Below are 10852 nucleotides of genomic sequence, written 5' to 3'. Positions count from 1 at the left end.
GTATTTAGGGTTGATACTTTGACTCAAAAATTTCATAGTTTTATAACACTAAATTACCTGATTTGATTTCTGGGCAGCTCATAACGTTCTTTGTTTGTTATATGCTTGAATATTTTCATGCATATAATAACCTGTTATGGCAGCCTATGCATCAAATTCTCCATTTAAAAAAGGAGAGTCTAGTCTTGCAACACCCACCTAAGTTGTCTTCAGGAGGGGCGGGGAAGGGCTCAAAGGGGCACGTGTCCTTTCCCCTAGGCACGTGTCCTCTCCCATAGCCCCCCCCCTAAAATAAAAAGTTCCACTAATTACATGAGCAGAGGGGCAAAATATACTGATGGGGATGCTCAAATTTCATTTGTGCCCCCCCCCCCCCAAATATGAATTCTTGACCCACCATGCCTTGACCCATAAGTTCTACAAAGAGGGTTGCCGACCCGTAACGGCTGTTTATTCCAAAACTATGTATCTGCACTTTTTCCAAAATTTTAGAAGAGAGCGGACAATTTTGCGTGAAGGCCGGACTTCCCGTTCATCAAAAAAGTAAAATAAAGAAGCTTTTCATTTGCGTAGACCTATAATAAGTTTGATGTGAGTAGATCCACTTGTTTCCGATAGTTTGACCACATTCTCACGAAAATAGACTTCTCTGTATTTCCTAAAACAGTGTTTCTGAGTCAGAAACACTGTTTTGATTTAAATATGTTGGGAGAAACAACAGATACACTGAAAAGTTGCATTCCCAATCCATGTAATCACAAGAGATAGAGTAGCTCCGTATATACCAGTCGATTCAAAGCGAAAAGTAATCTAAGAATTCATCCCTAGCTCGAAATGGGAAAAATGCGCAGATGCACTTTTTTTGGAGTTCGACAGGTGATTTTCAGAAGACCCAAGCCCGCCACAGCAGAATAATACGTTGACTTTAGGTGCGAAATTATTTTACTTTTTTTGGGTGGGAGGGAAAGGGCAGGATAGTGTTGCATTAAAACAGTGAATCTCGCTTCTGTAGATAGACAAAATATTTTAATCTAAGACATACCCATCAACTGGGAACTTCCAAAAATAAATGGAACAAACTGAAAATCATCCAGACTCCAAACACCATGACTGCCAGCCGGTTCCATTCTGTAAGTTATTTGGAGACGACGGACTAAATCCATGTAACTGAAAATAAAATATGGAAGTTCAGAGAGAGAGGGAGAGGTGAGATTGATAAAGGAAGAGAAAGAGAGCGGGGAATAGAGAGAGGGAGAGGGAGAGAGAGAGAGAGGGGGGGGGGGTGTTTCTAACGACTATTTTTCTTTGTGAAATCATCAAACTCTTCTTCGGTAAATGTTTATTCTTTGTCGTTGTGTAACTCCAGTCTTTAGGACAGACATATTTTGTGAGGGGGGCTTGCCTCCAAGAATATACGTTTCAGATCTAACTTTTCTGGGACAAAAAAGGTGGGTTTGATCAATCTTGTAAGGCCCCCTAACGCCGCTCTAAGCGTGCAGGTATGATGGTTCATAATCTAGGCGTTTAACTTTCAATATTTTTCAAAAATTAGTGCCAAAGCACTTGATTGGCGTCTAACCACATTATAACTAAGATTAGAATATTGGAAGTCATATTGATGACAAAGGTCGAGTATGGCTCTGAATTGATTTTTTTTTTTTTTTATATATATTCTTAGGTATTCTTTTGACTGACCGTACACCAAACCATAGACTATACGGATAATAAGGTTTGATATCAATTTTCTTGGGCTACAACAAAAGAAAGCTTAAGATGATTTGGCTATGTTTTTGCATGAAGGATGATACATAACCGAAAATCATCCTTTTCGGCCATCTACTTGGCCAAACGACAAGCAGATTGTCCCCCAATGGGTTGGGGAGAGGTCATAAGAAATTGGAACTTCACGAGTGGAAGTAGAGAATAGAATTTTAAATAGATTGGGATGTAGGAGTTGCCTAGGCAACTGCGTTGGCCTCAAGCGGCTTCGTGCTGCAATGAGTTGTTAATAGTAGTAACCAACATTCATAATGACATTCACTAAAAAAAGATCATTACCACATAACAAATGACAGGAAAAACTTTTTTATCATCAAACACGAAATGTTTTTTTAGAAGACAGAATTTTACGGTTCTGGGCTGACCCCCCCCCCCCTCTCCCGTGAAAGTACCCCTGGTAATTTCAGTCTAACGGACAATTCCGCCAAAAACCCTCGCCCCCCCCCCCCCGCAGACAATTACCCCTCCCCCTCGGGAAATTCTTCCCATATTTGAAATTGAGTAGCCGAATGGAAAATATGACAAACAAAAAGAAAGAAAGATGAGATCTTGGAATTATCTATCTATATTTTAAATATAAGTAGAATATATGATGTGGAATATCCTATGGGATTTCTTTTTATACTTTTATTTCTTTCAATTCTCTTTTTTGTGTCTTTGGGGTTGGGGGTTGAATTATCATAGCAGAGTAATATTAAGGTTAAGGAAAATGATTTAGATGTATGAAATTACTGACAATTGTGGAAAGGGTGCCCTACGATAGAAGTGCACAGAGATACCGACTGGGACTGAGAATTATGAGTAATTACTTCCGTGGACTTGTTCTGGCCCCGGTATATGTAGTATGTGATGCCAGTTCACCCTTTGCGATCAAGAACGCGCCCACTAGGCGTACATCAGAAGGTTTTACCGTCTAATGTACCTTTAGGCCGCGAAGGGGCTATTCCTCCTCGTTCTTTACGCTAAAGTTTTTTTTATTACTTTAAAAAGTAGATTTGTGGTAGAGTCAAACTTTAGCTTTAAGAGCGAGGTGTTGAGGAGGGGAAATCCCCTTTCATATACGGAATAACTTCTGTTCGTTTTAAGTTTTAATGTCGCTCCTTAGTTTCAGTTACAAAAAACGTTTTTTTTTCTGATCGTTTTTTAAATAATGCCAGTGAACCTGGCTCACCTCTACAGAAAAATTCCTTATCCTAACGGATATATCACCTAGACGATTCAATCATGGGGAAAATTTACCACGGACAATTACCCTTAACATCTCCAGGCGTAAAACTGAGTAGGCAAAGAGAAAGTAAGACATAAGAAGAATTTTGTATAGGAATTCTGGTAAATTCCCGCAGTGTATAGTTTCTCCTGAAAAATTCAACCCCTAAAAAATACTATATGTAAACAATAGACAAATTCTATAATAAGACCTCTCCCCAGGGGCTGTGGGGGGTCATGTTATCTCCAAAGGTGTAGTTATTCGGCCTTTCAACTATGTTGAACAAAATGGCTATCTCAAAATTTTGATCAAACGATTTTGAGAAACAAATGGGCATGGGAGGGGGCCTAGTTGCCCTCCAATCTTTTTGTCACTCAAAAAGGGCACTAGAACTTTTAGTTTCTGTTTGAATGAGCCCTCTCCAGACATTTTAGGACGGTTGATACGATCACTCCTGGAGAAAAAAAAAAAAAAAAATACATCCGTGATCTTTTTTCAGGGGAAAAAAATACAAAAACCCACATTTTTGCAGACAGGAGCTTGAAGCCTCACAATAGGGTTCTCTAATACGCTGAATCTGATGGTGTGATTTTCACTAAGATTCTTTGACTTTTAGGGGTGTTTTCTCCCTTTTTTCGAAAATCAAACAAATATTTTCATGTTCTTATACTTTGATGGGTAAGACTTCATGAAACTTATATATTTGGAATCAGCATAACAAGTCAATTGTTTTGATAAATCTATTGGTATGAAAATACCTTTTTTTAGAGTTTCGGTTACAATTGAGCCAGGTCGCTCTTTAGCCTACTTACAGTTCGTTATCACGAACTGTTTGATTTAATATAAATAACATGGAGTCGAATTCCAAGATAGAACCAAGCAAATTTAGAAGGCACAGAACTCTCTATTTCAAACAAGTAAGCAAACTGTTGCATTTAACCTTTTTCTCACCCTGCTATGGTAACTCAGCCCCAACCCCCTTAATAACACGAAAAATAGAACTAAAAGAAACATAAATATAAAAAAATTACCTACTATGGTATTCTACACCAAAAATTGTACCAATGAATGAGTGTGTTTTATTGCCCACTTTAAAGACAAAAAAACAATATTTAAATTTTCTACCAATATTTTGGAAAAGAGGTAGAATATTCCAAAGTCTCTTCTTTTCTTCATTCTTTTTATTTGTCTTACTTTTTTGGATGCTCCATTCTACATGTGGGAGGGGGAGAGGAGAATTTCCTAGAGGGTAATTAGTCTGCAGGGGAACTTCCCAGGGAAAATTGGCCGTGGGAAAGAATTTTCCGCGGGGTGGAGAGAGTCCGGGGGAATCAGACGGACATCAATAGGCCAAGTACATATAAAATGTAAATTTTCCAGTAGATGATTAGTGCTTTAAATACAAAATGAATTTTCTTTTCATGGATTTGTTCACATTGGGCTCCAAACCGCTCCTGCAGCATAAAATGGAACTTACCTATTAAACACTTTCAGTACAACAGCAGTTAGGTCTTCAGCTAAAAATGCTTCAATTTTGAAAAGACAACATAAAAACATTAAAAATGCCATCTCATGACCACTTCCATAATCAATCCTAGTTGAGTTACCAAAAGATTCATTAATATAGGCTCGTATTTCGGGAATGTAGGGATGAAATTTTTCAGGTAATGCTTCCTTTAACAAGGATTGTGCTTCCTAAATGCAAAAGAAAAATAAATTACATTATGATTTATAACTGTAAAAACTCTATTATAAATGCTTATGACATTTGGTTACATAATAAAAAAAGAAAAACACATAAATGGAACACATGCCTGAAAAGCAATATGCAATGTATATCCCAGGATATCCAAGAGCCTAAACAACACAAGTATATAAGTCCAAATGGGATAAGAATGGCATAAATTTATTCATTGATAATCCAATGAATCATCTTATGTAGCACTGCTATGCACGTAACTCAACCCCTATTTAACTTATCCTGCGTGCAAATCCACCTTCGTGCAGTTCGACCCCCGTTTAACTCAACCCCCACTCAAATCAGCCCCATTCGGTAAGGAACAGCAATCATGATATTTGGAAAGAGCTTAAAATAAGAAATCTAATGGTACACTTTCTATTTTATTAGGATATTTTCATTAGATGTGGTCAATGACTAACAATTTATCCCCCTTCAACCAAACGTAACTTAACCTAACCTGCTGCAAGGTTTGAATTGAATTGGGGTTGAGTTAAATGAGGATTGAAATTACACGGGTGTTGAGTTAAATGAGGGTTAGTTTTGATTGTCATGATGGTTGAGTTGAATGGGTTTAATTGAAAAAATATAATTAAATGTGTTAATACTAAAAACCGAGATAGAAATTATGGATCTTTGGCTTCAAATCTTTAGATTCTTTTAGAAGTCATTTAAATTAGATTAGAATAAGGCTAAGTGGAGGAATAACTTTTGGCAAATTCCAAGAATAATCACACTAACAGACATTAAGGAGTAGGAACTCCACCCTCCTTCTCTAAAAGAGGTACAGCTGGCGTCATATGAGAAATTATAGCCCAAAAACACGATTTTCGACCCGTCTGTCCTTTTCCATTGAAAAAGTATGCTGATGACCCCAAGACATTACGCTTTCCAAGCCCTTATTGTGCAGTTTCAGAAAATCCTAGACAAGCTCCGCAAAAGATGTAATTTATCTAAGGAACCATACTTATTGGAAGACATTCATCAAAAATATTTAATTTTATACAAAGGTTTATCTTTTATATGTCATAATTATTTACAGTATAGTTATTAACTTATTTATTTACAATAATCTAAGTTGCAGGAGATCGTACAGACAAAACGGACAGAAAGTAGAGACTTTAGGGACTTTTGGGGTTGAAAACATGGACCATTCAGAGGCCAATTTTTTATGTCAATAGTTAAAATTACCACCAATAAGCACCAGCTTAACTTCGGTTACGTTTACTGTAGCTTATCCTACACTGTCCGTCATCCAAACAAATGAGGAACATTTTTGTCTCTAAAGTTTAAAGAATACAGAAAAGCGTCTCTTGTGATAAATATAACGCTGACAATCAGGCATATTGTCGTAGGAGCAGCAGTGCTAGGCAACAGCCAACAGTTTCAGCCAGACAAAACCACTACCATGTCTACACAAAACAACTGTAATAAAAAACATTTTGTGGGATACCAGACATCTTTCACTTATTTAGCTTACTTCGTATAGATCTTTAGATGAATTTAGGTATTATATAGATCTGGCAAAGGTTTAGCTGGATTGAAACTGATGACTAACTTAAACAACTTTGTGCATTGACTTCAACATAGCTAATTAAAATAAAATACGATTAAAGGGAGAATATCACACAAAAAAGCACAGCAATATTTAAGTTATTTTTTCAGGAGCATTTTGAACAAGTTCAAGAACCGCTCCGGCTTTCTTTCTTAAACAGTCAAGTCAACCATCCAAAAAGCTGCCTTAAAATATTTGTCCTTTTCATGTTGAAGTTTTAGAGCATCAAACATGGCCTTTGCTACCTATTTCCCAACTAAATCCTTTGACCTTAGAGCGTTATCTTGTCTCTTGATTGCTTTTTCTTAAAGAATGTCTGAAACAATCTCCTGTACAGAGAGCTGTTCTTTCTATCTACGAGCCTCTTTTCAATGCACGACACTCTTCCTCCCACCACTTCCTCTCTTCTTCTTTCATCTCTTCAGTTTTCTTGGCAGCTAAGCTTTTAAGATATTTCCTATATTCCAATCAGGCAGACCTTGAATAGGAAATAATTTGAGAAGAGGTGGAAAGCATTCAACTTGCCCACTGTACAGCTTCAGCGTGTCTTTGACGGTTAGGTTGGCATCAAGAGGTCTTTCAGCATCAATGTCTGATGTTGGCTAAGCGCATTTTTATGCTGGGAAAACTGCAGTTGTACATTTGCAGTTCCATGTGTAATGATGAGAGTAACGTGTGTAACGTTGGTCAAATGAGGGTAGCTCCCATCCCCGTTATATGTAAGGAGATGGGTCCAATAGTTGTCAACTCGTTAATTGCATAGTTCCTTAGGCTCATCTTCCAACTAGATAAAACACCACTTATCTTGTAACCTGTCACCGTGAGAACTAAGTCGCACAGCTAGCACCATTTCAACAGTCAGAGGATCTTTTCTCAAAATAAGAAATGAGGAATTGCATGTGAAACAGCACATCTCCCTTCCATGTAGATGAAAGTCTTACTGTCAGACGTTTAGCACCAGCGATAAAATGTTCACAGATGCCCTAACAGGAACTTAACCTTCGCCATTTAGTTCCCATCTTCCAGAGCTGCTCGTATCTTTTCGCTGCATTTTACACTTTCAAGAGCCAAAAATATATCTTTATCATGATGATCTATTACTGCTGGGTTAACAACCTCCCTCTAAAAATGCTCAACTTCAAGCAGAAGAAATAACAAAGGTAACAAGGTGTCAAAGCTTGAAAGCTAAAGTATACACTAGAGGCTAATCTTTCGAGAAAAAGGCTCTGAAAGCCTAATGTGGTTCAGCGCTAAAGACGACAAAGTTCAGTTTGGCGATGAGAGTTATTTGCAAAGAATGTATTTTTCCTAAAGACAAAATCAATAAAATAGGTTCGCATGACTTTCCACTATCCAATCACTCTTTCTGCTGCTTCTATGGGGGTCAAGAGATGCATCAAGTGATCTTTTATTCACTGGGTTGAGCCGCACATCAAGAACTTGGGCTGCAGTACGGACTTCAGTTCTGAACTGGCTCAAAACTTCATATCTAGAGGGCTATCCATAAAGAACAAAATGCAGTCCAATGAACATGTCTGCAATATCGTCATTGAGAACCTGTAGATTTTCATCAATCATTGAAAGACAAAGGCTTCGAAAGGAAATTACTGAAAGCGGTGATAAAAGAAAATGGGATATCTAAAGGGCAGGCGCCCAGGATTCACAAATAGTAAATCCCAGCCGTGTTTCAGGGAATACCCTTACAAAAGATATATTATTAGGCCTATAGCAAGTTGATAGCACTCAAAATTCTCTCTTCGATGCAACAACTAGGTTTTCAATATAATAATTGCCTGATCTATAACATATTAATTCACATACCAATGTTTGCACCCAAATAGGCCTTTCTCAAATCTGAATAATCCAGATTTTTTTTTTCTAGCCTACCCTAATTACCCACCCTACAATGCAAGATAAAAACGTTTCATAGGCTGCCAGGAGTTAAAATAAAAACCTCGTGACCAGAAAACATGTATCAATTAATTATAAATAGCCGAATCAAAAGAAACTACCATCTAAGCAACTGCAAACCGAAAAGGTAAAGTGTTGGCTAGCTGACACAGTGATAATAAGGTCTTAAGAAACATTTTCAGAAAATAGGGACTAGTGTGACTCTATAAGGTCCATCAGAAAGTTTAGAAACCAATCTGCAAGACCTGAAACTGTTTAAATAGGCAACTTTGTACAAATTAATGCTATAAAAAAATTGGTCCTTAATCTGTAAAAAATTATTTGAGCCAATGATAGCAAGGGCACCGGCAGAAAATTTTTCAGGGGGGGGGGCAAACGCCAAAATATCAGTGGTGGTTGGGCGACAGGGGGTATATTTCAGGATTTTCTTTTTTCGTAGGAATGAGTTTATTTTTAAATATTGTTAAGAAAAAGCTCTCAAATAAAAAGAGCAATTAAATTGCATGCAAAATGAAACACAATATAGGAAATTTTAAACCGCAAGGATTCCTGGCAAAAGGATACATTTGTTTAATGAATAATATATTTAATTATTATGCATTTAATTTTAAAAAAAATCAAACTCAAATCAAAATTACAGAAAGATTGCTTCCATAGATTGTAACAGATGTAGACTTGTCTTTATGCAATTTCCTACGCCTTAGAATAGTTTACAGAAGTAGTAGAGATTAGACCTCGGCGCCAAGCCGGCACATCGACCGAACGCCGCCAACAAGAGGCTGAATTTTCCCTGAATTTTCGGGGATTTCCCCGAAAATCTATGTGTCACTCCGAAAAAAATTTGGTTCCCCGAATCCCCGAAAATGAACCAGTCACGGTACCACCCCCTAGTGATTTATCACTAGTGACTATCCCTGCCAAATATTACTTTGTATACCATAATTCTTCACTACTCTCTTGTTCGTTAATTTTCGTCTCTTGTTTACGTTGCATATAAACCACAGATACAATGGCAATATATACGGTTCTTCATACGTTGACAAAAATATCGTCTTTATGAAATTAAGTAAAAAAAAGTTTTTTTTTAACTGAAAGCAAGGAGCGACATTAATACTGAAAGCGAACAGCAATTATTCCGTATATGAAAGGGGCTGTCCCCTCCTCAACGCCTCGATTTTTACGCTAAAGTTTTTTATTGTTTTAAAAAGTAGAGTGGTGAAAAAGAGTCAAACTTTAGCGCAAAGAGTGAGGTGTTGAGGAGGGGATAGCAATTTTCATATACGGAATAATTGCTGCTAGTTTTAAGTTTCAATGTCACTCCTTACTTTCAGTTTAAAAAAAATTTTTTTAATTTAATTTTTGAGCAATTGTCAGCTAATGCGGGTTCAAATTTGGCTCGCTGTACATGAAAAATTAGAACACGGTGTGTGTATTAGTCTTGTCGAATTTATTCCGGGCATGAAGAGTTGTCCTTTTCTTAATACCATCTTCTTTACATTTAAACTGTTAGCTCTTTAAAAAGCTTCATATCCTAATTAAACGGCTCCTGTGTTTCAATTTTAGTAAACAGTCAAATTTTAGTGTGAAGAAGAAGGTATTGAGGAGGGGGCAACCCTTCATATTTTAAATACTTTATGCTCGTGTTTAAGATAATGCCGGTAAATAAGAGTATCCACTTACAAAATATACCCCGCCGTTGCACGGAAGACTCCTTCGCGGAATTCGACGCCACGTACAGTACACCCCCCCCCTCCGTCAAATTCCCTCCAAACAGTTCCTTCCTCGCTGAGAATCCCGCCCTCTCTGTAAAATGGCTTGTGGATGATTCACTCTGAAAAATTCTCCTTAGTATTTTTTCATTGGAAAAAACTTTAATCTATAGTCGGTTTCATAAATGTCGGTTTCATAGTCGGTTTCATAATCTATAGTCGGTTTAATCTATAGTCGGTTTCATAATCACTCCATAAATGCACCCTTCCGTCGAAATTATTACTCAGAAAACAAAACGTGCGGATAAAAGCCCTCGGATAATTCCCCCGGAACATCTCCACAAATTAAATTTGGCAAAGAGAATGTAAGACAATTAAAACGAATTTCGTATAGTAATTCTGTCAAAACTCCCTCAGTGTAACATTTCCCCTAGAATATTCACTCATCAGAAATTTCCCTCCCAAAGGAAGATTCTCCCCTTAGAAATTCACCACAAGCACACCCCCCCAAAAACAAAAAAATGGCTGTATACTAGTAGAAAGGCCCCAATTGATCCCGTACCCACACCAAATATGGGCATAGAGTCCCTAGGGAGAACACGTGGTTAATGGGGTCAATGACCTCTTTTTCCAAGGTCGATTTATTTGGTGTTTTGGCCAAGTGCACGCTCGAGGCGAATGTCAAGGTGACCAGAAATAGGAAACAGCATTTGTGGTTGTTGTTGTTTTGGGCAAGTGCACGCTCGAGGCAAATGTTATGAGTTTCCAGGAATAGAAAACAGTTAGATCCCATGTTTCTTTCTCATCCAATCAGAGGGCTTGCTTACATATGAGTAGCGGAGTTAATATAAGGAAAGCATTTTTGCAATAGTTTTATTAGTTTGTGAATAAAATTCAAAGGAGTGAGAAGAAGAACAGTTTTGACTTTACTCATTTGGATATATATATTTGCG

At 37.4% G+C, this 10852-nt stretch overlaps 1 protein-coding gene across 2 annotated transcripts in view; it reads right to left on the bottom strand.

Annotated features, from left to right (window-relative positions):
• The window catches only part of Ptpa (Phosphotyrosyl phosphatase activator), a 101345-nt gene that overhangs the window by 38445 nt on the left and 52048 nt on the right, over positions 1-10852 (bottom strand). For both annotated transcript variants that reach the window (XM_089087004.1, XM_089087005.1), the window contains exons 3-4: positions 4464-4681; positions 1043-1167 (exon numbers count right to left, since the gene is read on the bottom strand). In XM_089087004.1, coding sequence (XP_088943130.1) covers positions 1043-1167; positions 4464-4681 — 343 coding nt within the window. The remainder of the gene's footprint in view (positions 1-1042; positions 1168-4463; positions 4682-10852) is intronic.

This window comes from Artemia sp. Qi Xiang Cuo, chromosome 3 (genome assembly GCF_049724085.1).
Source record: "Artemia sp. Qi Xiang Cuo chromosome 3, ASM4972408v1, whole genome shotgun sequence".
Taxonomy (NCBI): domain Eukaryota; kingdom Metazoa; phylum Arthropoda; class Branchiopoda; order Anostraca; family Artemiidae; genus Artemia; species Artemia sp. Qi Xiang Cuo.
Note: the sequence above shows the minus strand (reverse complement) of the source record. Positions and strands in the feature narration are given on the sequence as shown.